The 19,212-nt window shown below is 50.5% G+C and overlaps 1 protein-coding gene across 1 annotated transcript; it reads left to right on the top strand.

Moving 5' to 3' along the window:
- Positions 1–9,863: 9,863 nt before the first annotated feature.
- On the top strand, positions 9,864–19,165 carry ACP2 (acid phosphatase 2, lysosomal). Its single transcript, XM_049779700.1, has 11 exons — positions 9,864–10,003; positions 10,594–10,689; positions 11,136–11,222; positions 13,255–13,407; positions 13,493–13,591; positions 13,679–13,768; positions 14,333–14,465; positions 15,172–15,254; positions 15,365–15,471; positions 15,561–15,736; positions 18,319–19,165. The coding sequence occupies exons 1-11, from the start codon at positions 9,890–9,892 to the stop codon at positions 18,450–18,452; spliced, it is 1,272 nt and encodes a 423-aa protein (XP_049635657.1). The 5' UTR covers positions 9,864–9,889; the 3' UTR covers positions 18,453–19,165.
- Positions 19,166–19,212: the final 47 nt, after the last annotated feature.

Below are 19,212 nucleotides of genomic sequence, written 5' to 3'. Positions count from 1 at the left end.
CCCCCCCATGGCAGTCATGGTTTCCTGCCTCACCCCTTCCTCTCCTCACCCCTGCTGCTCTTAGCTGGTCTTCCAGAAGGACAGGCTCTGGGGCACCCCCACCTCGATCCCAGCAGCCTCCAGAGGCGGTTCCCTCCCCTCCATAGACACCTCGTAGAGCAAAGGTCCCAGCTCGGCCCATGATTGCGACATTGGCCCTAGCCTGCCTTCCCAGCCTGCCGCCGCCTCCTTCCTGGCCCTGGGCATGGGCCAAGCAGCTCTCCTCGCTAGCTCACCCCAGAGAAGACCCGGGGTGGAGAGGCAGGTGTAGAGCCTTCAGGGGAGTTTCTGAGTGTGGTGTCCTGTAGGAGTGAGGCTGGAGAGGAGCCATGGCAAGCCTTGGATGGGGGTGGGCATAGCCTGGCACCTAGGCTGGGCTGCAGGGGATGGTTCAAGGTGGACTGCCAGTTCAAGTTCAAGGAGCTGGGGTGATCAACAGGTCCCTGCACCAAGGAACCAGGTTCCATCTGAAGCTATGGTCAGGCACAGTCTAGCCAGCACCAGCTGCACCTTTCTCTCAGCTGTGGCCCTATTGCCAAGCACACAAGCTCCACTCCTGAAAGTGGAGACCTTCCTTTTACTCTTTGGTGTTTGGGTCATAATTGGCTGTCCTTGGTGCTTACTCCTGGCTCTGTGCTCAGGGATCACTCCTGGCAGAGCTTGGAGGACCCCATGCAATGCTAGGGGTCGAACCAAAAGTCAGTCACTTGCAAAGCAAGCACTCAGGTTCAATCTCAGGCCCACCAGAGACCTGTTTTCTTGGTTTTCTCTCCCTCCGCTAGAGTCTCTGGAACAAGGCCTGCTAGGAGCCAGCTAAAGGGCTGTGTTCCTGTCTGAGTCAATAAAGAAACAAGGACCCACTGTCAGTTTTGTCACTGTTCTGTCCTACCCACCTGCCGCCCATCAGTTTCAGCTCTGCAGGTAGATTTGGCAACTGGCTTGGGGCTCTCATATTCGGTTCCAATTCTGATCTCACCTCTTATCTGTTGTGATCTTGATTAAAGAAGGTATTTTAAATGTTTCTAAACCTCTGCTTCTCTACTTGAAAACTAGGAATAGGCAGAAGAATGAAACACCTCAGTGCACTTGAAAACCAGGAATAGTCAGAAGAATGAAACACCTCAGTGCTCGGTATGTGGCACCCTGAAGTGTTCTGGGAACAGGAGTTATTACATCTGGACTCTACCTCTATTAGCACACTGGGGCTCAGTTTCCATACACACTCGCCTTGCTCTCTAGTTCCTACCAGAGAACCCCAGAGGGAAGGTTGAGAACACCACCTCCATCATACCAGGAACACAGAGCTCAAGGGAGCTTCCAAGACCACACAGGCAGCCCAAGGGTCCAAGCCCCTTGTGCTTGCTTGTCTCAGTGTCTGAGGGCCTGGTGATGTGCCGAGATGGAAGGTACTGGGGCTGGGCAGCGGGGGACAAGCAGCAACCCGGAGAGGATGCAGGGGTCCAGATGTGAGCAGTGAGGAGCTGAGGTTACTGCTGGTTGTTCACCCCCTGCCCCACTCCCAGCTTCCTGCTCCTCAGCTCTTCCTGTTTTGCTGTGAACTCCAGTTCCCATGGGACCTACATGAAAGCAAGGGGGCCAGGGCAGGCCACCAGAGGGACCAAAACAGATGACCAGTGCACCAGGGAAGAGGAGGGAGGGCGGGAACGGAAAGGAAGGGGGAAGGAGAGGGTGGGGGCATGGTGGGGGGCAAGAAGATCCAGAAAAGAATCTCGGTGAAAGATGGAGGAAGCACAGGGCAGGGCAGGGGAACAGGCGGGGGTGGGAAGTGGGGCTAAAGCAGCAGGCTGAGCTGGATTGCAAAATCGGCTGGCGAAGAGTCCTTGGCACATTTCAGAAAAAAGCCCCTTGCAAGGCACATCCTTCCCACCCTGTCTCAAAGTTCTGCCTCCAGTTTCTGCTCTTGTTCCGTCTCATCACAAGGTCATCTGCACTCAGGGACCCAGCCCGCCTGGACCGCTGAGTCACACACATGTGGCCCCATGTGTTCTTCTTCCGACTTTCACAAGGCCCCCGCTATCCTGGGAAAGTCGAAACTGGAAACACCACGGCCCCAGGAATTCAGTACTGTTCTGTCCCCCCAGAATGTCTCCCCCACCAGGGCCCTCCTCAGATCACCCACACCTCCACTGACAATAGAGGTTGGATGTGAACATGATCCATGGTCCCATTGACTAACTGCAGTTCTGATTCTGAGAATTGGGAGAGCCCTTATTTACCTGGACCCTGACTCCCTCCTCTCCCCACATAAATCTTCCCCGGCCTTAGGGTTCCCATAGAATTTTTCTCTGCAGGGCTGGAGAGATAGCATGGAGGTAGGGCGTTTGACTTACATGCAGAAGAACGATGGTTCGAATCCCGGCAATCTATATGGTCCCCGAGCCTGCCAGGAGTCACCCCTGAGCGCTGCCGAGTGTGACCCAAAATCCAAAAAAAAAAAAAAAAAAAAGAATTTTTCTCTGCAGTCCTAGGTCCCTGAAGAGAAAGCAGATCAGAGGTCTCTCTCTCAGGGACTCAGCCTCATTTTCAGCAGCAGACGATTATCGGTGCTCACTGCCAGAGCAACTCTGCTAGGCTTCAGGGGATCTGCATCCCCTCACAAAGAAGGATGAGAGTGGGGAAAGGGATCTACACTGGAGTAACAGTTCCAGTGTCTAGAGCTAGAGCACAGGGACTTTTTCCTGAGCCCAAGAATGAAGCAGGTGGTCAGCAGCATGACCCTCTCAGCCTATGAGAAGCAAAGCTGCCTGGCCCTTGGCCTTTTCTAGACTCTTGATTCTGAGGCATCAGGTCTTAAGACACCTCCAGAGACCTTAAAGTCACCTTTCTGATCTACAGATTCCAGAAGCTTCTCACTGCATTAAGGGACACCTTGAAACCATTCAAGAAGCATGCCCCAGCCTGCTACCAGGAACTCTCCAGAAAGCATGCACATTCTCAGACTACAAGGCACGGTTTGCAGGAATGCTTGAAATCAGCTGTTTCCTATCTGACAATTTCACAAAGGTCCAAATATATGGTAGGTGGGGTTGGAGAGATAGCATGAAGGTAGGGCGTTTGCCTTGCATGCAGAAGGACAATGGTTGGAATCCCAGCATCCCATCTGGTCCCCCGAGACTGCCAAGAGCAATTTCTGAGCATAGAGCCAGGAGTAACCCCTGAGCGCTGCCAGGTGTGACCCAAAAACAAAAACAAAAATCAAAACAAAATATATGGTAGGTGACCCATAGGCCACTCAAATAACTTGTACTAGCCTTCCCAACCACAAAAAGTGAAGCCGGAATGTTGGCTTCCCAAACCTACAAGCTTAACACTACAGAAAGAAAAGTAGGACCCAGAGAGATAGCACAGCGGCGTTTGCCTTGTAAGCAGCCGATCCAGGACCAAAGGTGGTTGGTTCGAATCCCGGTGTCCCATATGGTCCCCCGTGCCTGCCAGGAACTATTTCTGAGCAGACATCCAGGAGTAACCCCTGAGCACCGCCAGGTGTGCCCCCCCCCAAAAAAAGTAACATTTACTTAGGCATGGGCCTGAGCAACAGTACTGTAGGTAGAGTTCGATCCTTGAGCACTTTCCGGAGTGATTCCTGCCTGCAGAGTCAGGAGCAATCTCTGAGCATTTCGAAGTGTGGCCAAAAAACAAATAAAGAACTATTTACTTAGGCCCAATATATAATTTCCCAATGTATTCCTTTATTTATACTCATATAGGATCCCAGAAGTTCTAAAGGTAACAGCACAGGCCAGATATTAAATGTGAATACAGGGGCCAAAGTGATAGCACAGAGGTTAGGGCATATGCCTTGCACGTGGTTGACCTGGGTTCAATCCCTGATACTCTATACAGTCCCCTGAGCCTGCCAGGAGTAATTTCTAAGCACAGAGCCAGGAGTAACCTCTGAACTCAACTGGGTATGCGAAAAACAGCAACAAAACAAAAGAAAAGAAAGTAAATACAACTATAGTTGACTCAGAAACTCAAAAGAACAAGAAAACCCTACCTATGAAGACCAAACTGCCTCCCCAGATGAAATGAAAAAATAAACTCACCTAAATTCAGGCTTGCTTCTGCTACGAGGGGCGGAATGCCCGGGGTTTACAAACCTGGCCTCAAGTTCAGAAAGTATAATTTATTCCTGTTCCAGGATAATCTCTCTGTCATTTCAATTTGAAGGAGGAAGGCACTAGATGGTATTAGGACAGTGTTTGAGGGACCATGTGGGGGCCCAAGATCAAACTGGGGCTGGTTGTATGCAAGGCAAATACCTTAATTTCTATAACATCTCTCCAGACCCTCTTATTTTTTTTATGATAAATACTGCAATCATATTGCTAGAGTAAGAGGAGAGAGAGTAGAAAGAGTAGGGTGTTTGCCTTGCATAATGACAGTCTAGGTTTGATCCCTAGTACTGCAAATGGCTCCACCTCCAAAAAAGATAAAAAGAGAAGAAATCCTATCTGCTTCTTCTACCTAGGATGCAAGCAGATACCTAGCATAACAGACATACTTATGCAAGTGGGAAGAAAGCATAAGTTAAATTTGATGGGCTTCTTTAGTCTACATGCCAAAATTTAGTAAAACCAAGATTTACATTCTGAAATAATGTGGTCTGGTTGCAAGGTGAGTAAAAACAAAACTAGGTTTGAGAAAATAGCCCAAAAGGCTGGATAGAACACACACTGCTTGCTGGAGCCCCATATGAGATCGCCAGCACCACATGATTCTCTGAGCATTGTACCAAGACTGTGACAGCGATTTCTGAGTGCATAGCCAGGAGTAACTCCTGAGCATCACCGGTGTGATCCAAAAACCAAAAACCAAAGCAAAAATAAAATCGCTCCTGGCTTGGAGGACCATATGGGACACTGGAGATCGGTCCGAGGTCTGTTCTGGGGCAGCAGCCTGCAAGGCTGTGCTATCAATCCAGCCCCTGAAAGATTTTATTTTTTTACAGTCATTGAATAGTTTAGTGATGTAGTTAGTATAGCTTTTGAAAAATATATACCATATTTCCCCATGTATAAGACTCGTGGGTGTATAAGATGACCCCCCCTACTTTTCCTGCTAAAATATAGGGTTTGGGCTATATTCGCAGTATAAGACTACCTCTCTTTTAATGCCCACCAGATGGAAATTAAAAAACGTAGGAGAAAAGGAGTAGAAACCTCAAAGGTTAACAGCATATGTTCAATAAAGCTAGACTTTGGAGTGCCAACAATCATTTTACATTTGTTATTGTACTGAGTGACTGTGATTTTTTTTAATTGTGATCTACATTGAGAGCAGGGAGAGGAGGCTCCTCCAAGAGCAGCTGGCTGGGGTGCAGCGATTAGTATGTCAACTAGAGGGAGACAGAGCACCTCCTCCCCATAAAAGCTGAACAGAGGACTGAGCACTGGAAAGCTGCATACTCGGTGGCTGGATGAGATGCGGCGCTCCAAAATTCAGCTCCTCTGTGTGCCCTGAAAGATTAATCAGGACAAGCAGAGGACTGAGTGATGACGCATGGCAGCTGGATGGGTTGCGGCAGTAAGAGGGGGATGGATCACTCATCCCTGAAGCTCGAGTAAGTTTCAGCATGTTGTATACCAGCCTATAAGACAACCTCCGACTTTTAAAAAGCTTTTTTAAAAAAGTTTTTTTTTTTTTGGGCCACACCCGTTTGACGCTCAGGGGTTACTCCTGGCTATGTGCTCAGAAATCGCCCCTGGCTTGGGGGGACCATATGGGACGCCGGGGGATCGAACCGCGGTCCTGATCCTTGGCTAGCGCTTGCAAGGCAGACACCTTACCTCCAGCGCCACCTCCCCGGCCCCTAAAAAAGTTTTTTTTTAAAGTTTTTTAAAAAGAAGTAGTCTTATATGCTGGAAAATACAGTGTGTGTGTGTGTGTGTGTGTGTGTGTGTGTGTGTGTGTGTGTGTTTGAGACCACACCCATCGATGCACAGGTCTTACTCCTGGCTGTGTTCAGAGATCATTCCTGGTAGACTCATTGGACTATATCGGGTGCCTGGGATTGAACTCAGATTGGTCATGAGGGCCAGAGAGATAGCATGGAGGTAGGGCATTTGCCTTGCATGCAGAAGGACGGTGGTTCGAATCCCAGCATCCCATATGGTCCCCTGAGCCTGCCAGGAGCGATTTCTGAGCATAGAGCCAGGAGTAGCCCCTGAGCGCTGCTGGGTGTGACCCAAACAAAACAAAACAAAACAAAACAAAACAAAAACCAGATTGGTCATGAGCAAGGCAAACACCCTATCTACTATCTAGCCCCATCACTTCCTCTCATCTGCAAATTAAGAGGACTGGGTTATATCTGGGACTCAGAACTGCTTGTTTTTTTTCTTTCGTGGGGACTTAAATATTTGGGGGATGGGGTGGGGTGGAGGACATCCGTGGCACTCAGGGATTCCTCCTGGCTCTGTGCTCAGAAATCACTCTTAGCAGACTCAGGGGACCAGATGAGATGATGGGGATCAAAGCAGGGTTGGCCAAGTGCAAGGCATGCTCTGTACTGTCACTCTAGACTCCACTTGAATCTTTCATTTTTTTTTTATTTGCTTGTTTTTTGGGCCACACCCAGTGACGTTCAGGGATTATTCCTGGCTATGTGCTCAGAAATCACTCCTGGTTTGAGGGACCATATGGGATTGAACCCAGATACAGGGTTGCATATGTCCTGGGTCAGCTGTGTGCAAGGCAAATGCCCTACCACTGGCCCCTATTTTTTTTTTGTTTTTGTTTTTTTGTTTTTTGGGCCACACCCAGCATTGTTCAGGGGTTACTCCTGGCTGTCTGCTCAGAAATAGCTCCTGGCAGGCACGGGGGACCATATGGGACACCGGGATTCGAACCAACCACCTTAGGTCCTGGATTGGCTGCTTGCAAGGCGAACAATGCTGTGCTATCTCTCCGGGTCCATGGCCCCTATTTTTATTTTTATTTTGTGTGTGTGTGTGTGTGTGTGTGTGTGGTTTTTGGGTCACACCCGGCAGTGCTCAGGGGTTACTCCTGGCTCCATGCTCAGAAATTGCTCCTGGCAGGCACGGGGGACCATATGGGACGCCGAGATTCGAACCGATGACCTTCTGCATGAAAGGCAAACGCCTTACCTCCATGCTATCTCTCCGGCCCCATTTTAATTTTTTAATTAAATTCTTTTTTTTTGGGGGGGGTGTTGGCTTTTGGGCCACACCCGGTGACGCTCAGGGGTTATTTCTGGCTATGCACTCAGAAACTGCTCCTGGCTCTGGGGACCATATGGGATGCCAGGGATCAAACCGAGGTCTGTCCTGGGTCAGCCGCATGCATGGCAAACACCCTACTGCTGTGCTATTGCTCCAGCCCAATTACATTCTTTAATGGAATCACAATGAGATACAGGGTTGCACATGTTTTTCAGAATTGGTTCCCAATTCACCAGTGCACGTTTCCCACCACCAATGTATTTCCCTCCTGCCCTCCCTCCTGCCTGTCTCTTTTGACAATATTTTTCTTATATTTCTTCCTTTTAGATATTATGGTTTGCAATATTGTTACTGAAGGGGTATCATGCATATCACTCAGTTCTTGTTCAAAGTTATCATTTTCAACTACCATATTATAGTGGTCCCTTTTCTGCCTGAGAACAGAAAAGTGGATAAACAAACTATGGTACGTCTACACAATGGAAAAATGAAGTCATGAAATTTGTTTATACATGGATGAATATGGAGAGTATTATTCTGAGTGAAATGAGTCATAGGGAGAGAGCTAGAAATAGGATGCTTACGATAATAATTCCTTAAGATAAGAGAGACAGGGTGAGGAGGATCAGTCCATGGTAGTCCATGGTATTTACCACAAATAGGGGGTGAAAACTGTTTATTGAAATTTTGGGGGGCCGGAGAGATAGCATGGAGGTAAGGCATTTGCCTTTCATGCAGGACGTCATCGGTTTGAATCCCGGCGTCCCATATGGTACCCCGTGCGTGCCAGGAGCAACTTCTGAGCCTGGAGCCAGGAGTAACCCCTGAGCACTGCCGGGTGTGATCCCTCCCCCCCCAAAAAAAGTAATTTTTGGTTTTTGAGCCATACCCGGTGGTGTTCAGGGGTTACTCCTGGCTCTACTTTTTAAAATGGCTCTTGGTAGATTTGAGGGACCATATGAAATGCTAGGGATCAAACCTGGGACCGTCAAGGGTCAGCTGCATGCAAGGTAAGTGCCCTACTGATGAGAAAGTACTAACTTTCTGATTCATAAATGGATTTGTGTTAAAGGGGTAAGTTCTAAACTATCGGACTTCAGTTTTCTTTTTATTTATTTATTTATTTATTTATTTATTTATTTATTGGTTTTTGGGCCACACCCGGTGGTGCTCAGGGGTTACTCCTGGCTGTCTGCTCAGAAATAGCTCCTGGCTGGCACAGGGGACCATATGGGACACCGGGATTCGAACCAACCACCTTTGGTCCTGGATTGGCTGCTTGCAAGGCAAACGCCGCTGTGCTATCTCTCCGGGCCCAAGGACTTCAGTTTTCATATGTGAAGTCACTCATCACATTTCTGGAAGCAAGGATCCCAAAAAACCTGCAAATAAATGAATTTGGTCTGCTGGATAAGATAATGGTCCTGAGATTTTTTTTTTTTTTTTTGGCTTACATTCACCATTACTCAGGGGTTACTACTGGTGGGCTCAGGGGACCATGTGGGATGCTGGAGATCGAACTCGGGTTGGCTATGTGCAAAGCAAACTTCCTACCCACTACTATCACTCTGGCCCCTAAATTCTAATCTGCTTTTTTCCCCCATGAAGCTCTCATATCACCTGCTTCAAAAGGGCAGATGAGAATCAAAGCATCCTAAAAACCAGGGATCTAACTTCTGGGAGTTGTCACTCTAAACTCAGAATCACAAAATCCTAGGTCAAACTGGCTGCACTTGAGTCCAGTTGACCAATGCTAGATGATCCTCTGGTTCTGTGATTACCACCCATTCCCTCAGACTCCCCTTTTAGGAAATACTCCTTTTTCTTACTCCTGTCTTCCCCCATGGTCCCTATTCACTCTTCTGGGGAGTCAGTCACTGCTGTGCACTTGCCAAGTCCCAACAGCTTGTGCAATGCAACTCTTGCTGGGAAGAAGGCAGGCAGGTAGTCTTGATACTCATCAAAGTGACACAAAACTTGAACGTGGGCGAGCAGGTAAAGGGCCGGAAGAGGTTGGGGCCTGAGCAAGCGGTAGGTTAGGCTGGGATCCACCTCAAGGACACAGGGAGTCCAAAGGCCTGTTTGCACGCTGTGTGCTCCCTAAACAAGGTAAGGACAGAGCTTGTTTAGGTAGCTAGGGCTCAAATTCCATGCAAAGACAGGGGGACCAGAAAGTAGAGAGGGGGGGGCGCGATCCCCTAATTTTGCACCCGCCCAGGCTCTGGGATCAGAAGATCTGGTCCTGCCACTGAAGAAAACCTTTTGTTTGTTTGTTTTGGTTTTTTTTGGGTCACATCTAGTGCCACTCAGGAGTGACTCCTGGCTCTGTGCTCAGAAGTTGTTCCTGGCAGGCTCAGGGGACCTTATGGGATGCAGGGATTAGAACCCGGCTCTGTCCTGTTCTTGTAACAGACGAGTGGCACCATCAGGAGAAAAGACCTTCCTCCTTCTCCTTCTCTCCCAGGTCCCTCCTGGTCCCACCAGTCCGACCTTGCCACTACCAAGATGGCCGCCAGCGCACTTTGCCTCTACCAAGATGGCCGCCGCAGCACTTCCGGTGTGTGTCGCGCAGGACGCGTCCGGGCGGCTGCTGCAGGTGCTGCCCCGCGAGTTCCGGCCTCCTTGCTGCCAAGAGTCCAGCGGCGATGGCGGGCAAGCAGCCTGGCTGGAGCCGAGTGGCTCTTCTCCAGCTCCTCCTTAGCATGAACCTGATGCTGCTCCAGCACACCCAGGCCCGGAATCTACGCTTTGTCACCTTGGTAATGAGAGATCCGGCTACCTAAAGGAGTGTTCGGGCTGGAAGGCCACAGACAGGCCTGCTTGGTGGATGGAAGGAAGGATCAGGCTTGTGCTGGGGGTCGCAGTGCAGGAGCAGCAGGTTTAAGCAATAGGGGACGACATGCATGGTTGGAGGAGTTGGGGGGGATCCAGGATCAGAACTTGATGTGCAGGCGTGGGCAATTATTTTGTGGAGTAAGGAGGTGTAAAAGGGTCAAGATGAGTTTTGCATCAGCTAAAAAGGGGTTACAGGGTAATTGTATGGTGGTGGGCTGGGTAAAGGGACTGGCCTTTTAGTGATCATTTATTTCTAACCTCTCCACCATCATGCACTCTCCCCCCACATACCTGCACTGCTTTTTCTTCTCTCCCCCCCTCCATGCCCTAGAATAGATCCTTGGCTTTGCCTGTGGTCTGTAATTGCATTGCCTTGCCATGTTAGATAGAATCTTTGGAGCCTGAGAGAAAAGATTGCCAGAATTCTAAGTTTTGCTCTCTTGCATTGCCCACTCGAGGAGGAAAAACACTTCACCCCCCCACCCCACAATAGGCACTTGTTTCCTTTCCTCAGCTCTATAGACATGGAGACCGCTCTCCTGTGAAGACTTATCCCAAGGATCCCTATCAGGAAGACGAATGGCCACAGGGGTTTGGTCAGCTAACTAAGGTGGGTCGGTAGTCAGCCCTTCCCTAACTAAGGTCAGCTCCCTGAGCTAACTACAGAACTGCTCCCCCTCTTCATATCCAAACTGAAATTTGCTCTGGGGTTGCTTCTGTTGAAAGCCAGGTGGGGTTGGACTTTGAACCTGGGCTTTCTGCCTCCAAAAGTACATCCAAAAGTACTCTTCAGCCCTTTCAGCTATCCTCCAGTCCCTGACAAGTTTTCTTAATCTTCTTTTTCTCTGTGTCCCAGCTGGTGCCATGCACAATTTGCAGCTTACTAAATGACTTCTGGGATCAGAGGCTGCTGATTTCCTATTTCCCTGTGGGAGCAAACATTTCTCTCTTTCCCTGTGGGAGTAAAATTGAGTAGCAACGGTGCTTAGATCCTGTTGGGGCCTAAAGGCTGTCCACACCCCCTTGAACTTTCCTAACCCTCAGCTTTGCCCATAGGAGGGGATGCTCCAGCACTGGGAGCTGGGCCAGGCTCTGCGGCAGCGCTACCAAGGTTTTCTCAACTCTTCTTACCAACGGCAGGAGGTAAGGTGGGCAATTCAAGAGGCAAAGGGACCAGGCTTTGAATGTACTCACTGCCCCAATCTTTAGCCTAGTTGTGAAGTAGGAAAACTGAACCAGGAACTAAACTGAAACTTCAGGAAGGTTCTGGTAGAGAAATTTCTTCCAACCATAGTTCTCTGGACCTTAGACTGTTGTGAGAGGCCCAGAGTCCAGCAATAAAGGGAGCTGGGACCTGCCAGTGAAGATTAGCTGTGTCCCCAGGCCTTCCCTGCAGCCTGGAAGGCTGAGCTGTTGTTTGCTTATTGTCTGCACCACTATCTCTGAAGCCTCCCCCAGCTGCTCTTGTGCCCCAAGGGTAGCAGTTTAGAGCCTCTGTCACCTCCCTTGTTTACTTTGCGGCCACCCCCAGCTCTGGGGCTCCTCCCTGCTCCTAGTTATTTTCTCTCTTAGAAGGCTTTGGGGGTAATCATGTGAGACTTCAGCTTTATTTGAGCTCACTCAGGCCCTTTCACACAAGCAGTTGTTTCTGTCTTTGATTTCCTCTTTCTAGTTTTTCAATTCCTTTAAAAATGAGGGTGAACACCAAATCCAAAGTTAATGACAACAGAATCAATACCCAATCTACATCAAGCTAGACACAGAGGGAACCACTTACTTATTCTAGCAGCCCAGGGGGTAAAGGAGGGAGATATGGGATGCATGCTGGGAACAAGGATGGAGGGAGGACAATACTGGTGGTGGGAATGCCCCTGATTCAATATCACTATGTACCTAAAATATTACTGTGTAAGATTTGTAATTCATTTTGGTCAAAATAAAAATTATTTTAAGGTGGCTCTGTGGCGCAATGGATAGCGCATTGGACTTCTAGAGACAAGAGAGCGATTCAAAGGTTGTGGGTTCAGGGCCCGGAGAGATAGCACAGCGGCGTTTGCCTTGCAAGCAGCTGATCCAGGACCAAAGGTGGTTGGTTCGAATCCCGGTGTCCCATATGGTCCCCCGTGCCTGCCAGGAGCTATTTCTGAGCAGACAGCCTGAAGTAACCCCTGAGCACTGCTGGGTGTGGCCCAAAAACAAAAAAAATAAACAAACAAACAAAAAAATTATTTAAAAAAAAATGAGGGTGACGAGGCCAGAGATACTGTAAGAGTGTTTGTTTGTTTTATACACAGCTGACCTAGGTAGGTTTGATCTCACCTAGATCTCACCCCAAATAAGGATTATAGGGAGTCTGGAGTACAGTGTGTATGGTACTTTCCTTTGCATGCACAGACCTGGGTTCCATCCTTGGCACACTGTTGGTCCTCTAAGCATGGAGTTAAGAAAACCCTGATGGGGCCAGAGAGATAGCACAGTAGTAGGGGAGTGGTTTGAATCCTGGCACTCCATATGGTCCTCCTAGCTTGCCAGGGGCAATTTCTGAGCACAGAGCCAGGAATAACCCCTCAGCACCTCGGGGTGTGACCCAAAACAAAAAACCAAAAGAGTAAGTCCTGAGCACAGCCAGATATGGCTCCAAGAAACAAACCCAAAAATATGGGTGACAATTTTTTCTGCCCTGAGGATCCTTGCTTAACCTGGGTGTTAGGTGTGTCTAAACCAGCCAAATGACACTGTGGACTGGGCGGGCCATTCCAGTTAGTGCCTTTCCCACCCCTCCCAGCTGAGTGCTTACTTATGCCTTGGCTGGAGGGAAGGTTGGGGCAGGCCAGAGAGGTCCAAAGGCTAGATTTGCCAGGTAGCCCTGAAGATTCCGTTGTTCCTCTAGGGGTTCTACAGATGGGTGGATGTGTATCTGAGCCCTGTATCCCATACCCCCAGGTTAGATGTATGTACTTTTTTTTTGGGGGGGGGGCACACCCAGTGTTACTCAGGAGTTACTCCTGGCTCTGTGCTCAGAAATTGCTCCTGGCTCTGGGGACCATATGGTACTCAGGGGATGGGGTGGGAGGAGATATGAATAGCTGTTTGTCCTAGATCAGCTGTGTGCAAGGTAAATGCCCACTGTTGTTCCACTGCTCTGGCCCCATAGATGTGTGTTCTACCTCTGCAGGTTTACGTGCGCAGCACTGACTTTGACCGCACACTCATGAGTGCGGAGGCCAACCTGGCTGGGCTCTTTCCTCCACTCGGGATGCAGCGCTTCAACCCCAATATCTCCTGGCAGCCCATCCCCGTGCACACCGTGCCCATTGCTGAGGACAGGGTGAGCCTGACCGGCCTGACCCGGATGGGAGGGTCTGTTCACCCACACATCTGCTTACCCTTTATGTCCTTCTCGTTGTCTGCAGCTGCTCAAGTTCCCCTTGGGCCCCTGTCCCCGCTATGAGCAGCTGCAGAACGAGACCCGGCAGACTCCCGAGTACCAGAACCTGAGTCTCCAGAACACCGTGAGTGGGGCCGAGGTTGAAGGGATCACTCAGGGGTTCCTTCAGCCACCCTGGTGCAGGGCCCATCCCCTGATCCCTCTCCCCTAGCAATTTCTGGAGATGGTGGCCAACGAGACCGGTCTCATGGACCTGACCCTCGAGACCATCTGGAATGTCTATGACACGCTCTTCTGTGAGGTGAGCCCGAGGCCCGGGGGGTGGGGGGGGTGATCTGTGCATAGGAACCCGGATGCTAGGCCTGCAGGAATGGTCTGGGATGCTGTTACTGGTGTAATTTGGGGACTTCCCTCACAGGGAAGAGCAGCCCAAGTGGGAACTGGTCTGCCCAAGGTCAGCAGTTGTGCTCCACTTCCCCAGAGGCGCCCATTGGGGTGGATTCTATGTATCGTGCTGAGTCATACTTTACTTTCCCCTGGGGTGGGGTGGGCCTCCCCAGCAGCACTTGGAGGAACTTAAGGGCTGCTCCACCTGATGCCTAGCCAGATGGTTCAATGCTTAGGGGCTTGGCGGTTCTCTGAGGACCACAGAATATTCAGGAGTCGAACACTCTGAGCTTGCACACTCTAGCCCTTTGAGCTCTTTCCTGCTCTGAATTATGTTTCTGTGCCTGTGGGCAGTGCACTGGGCCTAATCCCTCGGCCTGGGCCCTCGGCCTTGCCACTCACTCCTTCATCGCACGCACACAGGGAAGGGGTTGTGGTGTCGAGGCCCCAGACCTAACCTGCCTGCTGCCACATGCAGCAAACACACGGGCTGGTCCTGCCACCCTGGGCCTCGCCCCAAACCATGCAGCGTCTGAGTCAGCTCAAGGACTTCAGTTTCCGCTTCCTCTTCGGCATCTATGAGCAGACAGAGAAGGCTCGGCTTCAGGGGGGTGAGTGACAGGGCGTCATGGCACCCCTGCTCCCCGGCTTCCCTAGGAGGGTGCTCTCTGTACTTTCAGAGCCAGATCCCCATCACCCTGTGTAGGTAGTAGAGTCTCTAAATACATCACCATAGGATGGCCACAGTCATGTTTGCATGCTGCCAACGGCCATGCAGACCCCTGAGTTTTTCCCGCCTCCAAAGACCCTCTTGTGTCTAGAAGGGGACACCCACTTCTTAGGGCCACCTTTGGGAAGAAAGGTGCAGGGTTATGTGCCAGCCCTGACCTGAGCACCCCAGGAATATCAGGATCTCTGATGCCTGTGTAACTAGGGCAGCACTGTCCTTGTCCTGGACACCTGTGGACTCAGGGGTGTCCCAAGTTGTGGTGCTTCCTCAGACTGGCTGGGTCCTGGGGCTAGTTTTACTGCGGGCATATTTCCTACAGCACCTAGCTAACACGTTCAAGGTCCTGGGTTGGATCCCCAGCATAGCACTCTAGAAGGGGTGTGCCTGGTTGTCATCTTGCTTCCCTCCAAAAATCTTCATGTTCCGAGGACAGGGTGGTACTGGGGTGGTCCTGCTGTGTCCCTAGGCCACACTAGAGTTGCCCGTAGTACTGGGTGATCAGAGGAGCAGGATGTAGGGACCACAGAGGGGCTGATGCGGCGATAGTGCTCCTGGGCTCTCTGGCACTGAGGCCTTTTGCACTGCAGGAGTCCTCCTGGCTCAGATCCGCAAGAACCTGACGCTGATGGCCACCTCCTCCCAGCTCCCGAAGCTGTTGGCTTACTCCGCAGTAAGTGCCCACGGGCTCCCGCCTACTGGCATTGGGTTCATGGCCGCCCTCATGGCTCCCCTTCAGTGGAGAGCAGTGCTGACAGGGGGTGGATCCTCTTCCCCTCACAGCACGATACCACCCTGGTTGCCTTACACATGGCCCTGAACATCTATAACGGCCGACAGGCTCCCTATGCCTCCTGCCACATATTCGAACTCTACCAGGAAGATGACGGGTGAGTGGGGACTCCATTTGGCTCGCTGGATATGGGGAGTGCTCTTATGGATAGCCAGCAAACAGCCCACCCTGTCTTGCGGCCCTCAGGAACTTCTCTGTAGAAATGTACTTCCGGAATGAGAGTGCCAAGGCCCCGTGGCCGGTGCCACTGCCCGACTGCCCTCACCGCTGCCCGCTGCAGGACTTCCTGCGTCTCACTGAGCCTGTGGTGCCCAAGGACTGGCAGCAAGAGTGCCAGCTGGCAAGTGGACCTACAGACACGGGTGAGCCACCCCCAGCCTGAGCCACACTCCTCCCCTCCCAGTGTCTTGGCAGGGTAGGCCCCAGGGCATCCTCTCTCACCTGGAGACCAGCATATGTTTTCCCTACTGTGAACCCCAAGGCCCTCTCCAAGAAAATCAGAGCTTCTGGGGATATCTGCTGAGTGAAGCTAGCCTCTCCACTTGCTGTCTGGACTTGCTCTCTACACTTCCACCTGCACCCTCAAAGTTTATCCCAAAGCTGAGAAAAAGCCTTCCAGACTACTCTTACCTTTCTCAACCTCCCACTCCATGGCTTTGAGCTTTTCAAAGAACTGTCTTAGGCTTTGCATCCTCACTGGCCATTGGCCTCCCGTTCATCCTAGATGGGTCGGTCACGTCTCACCAAAGCCAGTGACCGGGTCCCCACTGCACTGCCGTCACTCCCTCCTTCAGCACTTGCTTGGTTTCTTGGCTTGTCTCCAGCAGGGACAGGGCAGCTTCTTTCCTGGCTCCTCTGCTCACTAAACAGTCAGCAGCACCCAAGGTCATCTTGACATTTCCCAATTCCATGTCTGCTCCCAAAATCTAACATCCATCCTCCTGGCTTCTGGACCCTCTGGTTCGGTTGATAACTCATGAGCTCTTCTCTGAGCTCTGTGTAGACATGCCTGAGACCTAGAGTCCATCCTACTACCATAGCTAAAAAGTAAAAACAAACTGATGGGACTGGAGAGATGGTATAGCGTATAGGACACTTGCCTTCATGTGGCTAACTTGGGTTCAATCACTTATATACCATATGGTCCCCTGAACCCTCAGGAGTGATCCCTGAGTACAGAGCCAGGAGTAAGCCTGGAGCACAACTGGGTATGCTCCCCCCCACCAAACCAAAGTTGCTATACATCTAAAGCCAAACCCTCTCCCCCTGCTAGTCTGCTCTTCCATATGGCAACATTCCTATCACTGTAGGAGGTACTTTGAATACTCAAGTTTTTTTCAGACCCCACAGTCAATCTACTAGTAGATCCCATCAATCTTTAAAATAGATGATTCCAGTTGGAAAGGTGCATGAGAGCTGGAGTTTGTACCATGCTCAGCATTGCAGGCCCAAGCACTAATCTCCAAACTCAGGCAACTCTGCGGGGGTGCAGGGAGAGTTAGGGTAAGTGATGACAGGTCCCATGAGCAATGAGCACTGCTTGGGTGGGGGTGGGGTCTCTCCCCACAAATAAAACAACATTCTTACCTGCCAAGTTTAGTGATACCTTGCTGGAATTACTCAAGTTTTCCGCCATCCTGATTCTTTTTTGTTTGTTTTTGGGCCATACCTGGTGCCGCTCAGTGTTACTCCTGGCTCTGCGCTCAGAAATCACTCCTAGAAGGCTCAGGGGACCATATGGGGCTCCAAAAGTGGGGCTCCCAAGCTGTGTTGTGTGGGGCAGGCACCTGGGACCAGTCCCAGCTGTAGTAGCCAGCCAGACCGAATGAATGGATCAATGCTTCAGTCTGACAGTGTGATGCCTCAGGCCTATCCCTGGTGGGGTTTAAACAATTAGAGGGGTACATTGCTTGCATGCAGCCAAGTCAGGTTCCTTAGCATCCCATCTGGTCTCCCGAGCCTGCCAGGAGTTTATTCTGAGCTGGGTGTGGCCCAATAAGTAAATAAATCATAAATGATCATGATTTAAAAAAAAAACTAGAGAAGCATTATTAGATATTTACCTTTATATTTTATTAAATAAAGTATTAATTTTTGGTCTGGAGACACAGTACAGCGGAGTGGATAGGGCACTTGACTTGAATACAGCTAACATGGGTTTGATCCCCAGTATCCAATCTGGTTCCCTGAGCAACACTAGGACTGGATGCAGAGCCAAGAGTAACTCCTGAGCATCACGAGGTGTGGTCCTCAAGCAAATATGTTTTAATTTTCTACTTTTGTGGGGGCACCACACTAGACAATACTCAGGACTTACCTGGCCCCTCGAGCTAATTTTCAAAAAAAGCACATGTCAAACTTTTTTCCCTCTGGAGAAGCCTAGTTCTATCTTCAACACTTGGCTCTTTCCTCCCCTCCCATTTCTCAATGTGAGATTTCTTTAAACCATCATTTCACTGAAAAATCAAAAGCTTGAGTGAGTTTATGCCATGAACCCTGGCAGAATCTTGCAATGGCTTCCCCTCCCCTCTGGGATCAAACCCAAGTTCTAGACCCTCCTCTGCACACCCCACACTCTGCTCTTATTCCTACAAGTCCCCTCGCTCACCTGCTAGAGGAGATCTTTATTTTGCTTCCTACTCCCCACACCCATCCAACCTCCCCAGGACCCATCAATCTTCGTTCTGTTCTTTGCTCCAGCTTCTGTTCCTACTGTCACTTCCTCAGAGTGGCTGCCCTTCTTTGCCATCATTTCCCTTGCTGGCTTTCACTTTGTCACACTGGTCATTGACCTTTCGTTCCTGTCCCTGGCTTGTTTGGCACATTTTTTCCCTGCAGTGCTAGATCTGCAAGGAGGAAACTGGTCTGTCACCTGTCACAATCCCCATTTGTAACACACATGCACGAACCCTACCTAACCTGTCCTTTTTCTCTCTGGGGCCAGAGGTGATCGTGGCCTTGGCGGTGTGTGGCTCCATCCTCTTCCTCCTCATCGTGCTGCTCCTCACTGTCCTCTTCCGGATGCAGGCCCAGCCTCCTGGCTACCGATATGTGGCAGATGGGGAAGACCATGCCTGAAAACCACTCAGCCCTCTTTCCTCGCCTCCTAAGGGAGGTGGGCCAGGCTCACGTCCCTGACCTGGCTGTTTCATGGCCCATGGACAGAAGACCCCTAGGAGGGCCTCCCTTTGACTACCTACATGGATAAGTGGCACCTGTCATTCTGCATCCACCTGCTGGATGTGCACTAAGTACAGTGTGGCACCTGGCCTTTCTCCAGATAGGCTTGACCCCTTCAGGCTCTAAAGACTGGCAAGTGTGGACAAGGACTCCCAGGACCTGGGATCAAGAACAGAAGGGACTGGTGCTTCGTCTGTCTTGTATTTCCTGTGAGCCCTATTCCCTTCACTTGCCACCCAGATTCTGGCAAACAGCTCCGAGGATACATATTTTACTTAGGGCTGATGTTAATAGGGAAAAAGTCGCATGTATCAGTACAGACATCCAACAAACTGGATTATCCAGCCGCCAGCCAGCTGAGTTCTCTGTACACTGGAGCTTGTTTCAGTTGGACTAGAAGCTTCAGGCATTGGTTCACCCCCCCTGCAGTCTGGACAGGTGGGGAGGGAATCTACGTGGGAGGGGCAGCAGGCAGGGGCTGGACCAGAATATGGCACAGGATCATGAAATTGCCCTTTCAGCTGGGCTGGGTTCCCCAGTGGAAGGGTGTAGCCAGACAGTTCTAGCCAGAAGGCTGGGCTGCATCCAGATAATGAAAGCTTTGGACTCTTGGATGTGGTTTCTGTGCGTTCTTTTGAAGACCTCAAGGAGTCCTTTG

Source organism: Suncus etruscus, chromosome 9 (assembly GCF_024139225.1).
Source record: "Suncus etruscus isolate mSunEtr1 chromosome 9, mSunEtr1.pri.cur, whole genome shotgun sequence".
NCBI lineage: Eukaryota > Metazoa > Chordata > Mammalia > Eulipotyphla > Soricidae > Suncus > Suncus etruscus.
Note: the sequence above shows the minus strand (reverse complement) of the source record. Positions and strands in the feature narration are given on the sequence as shown.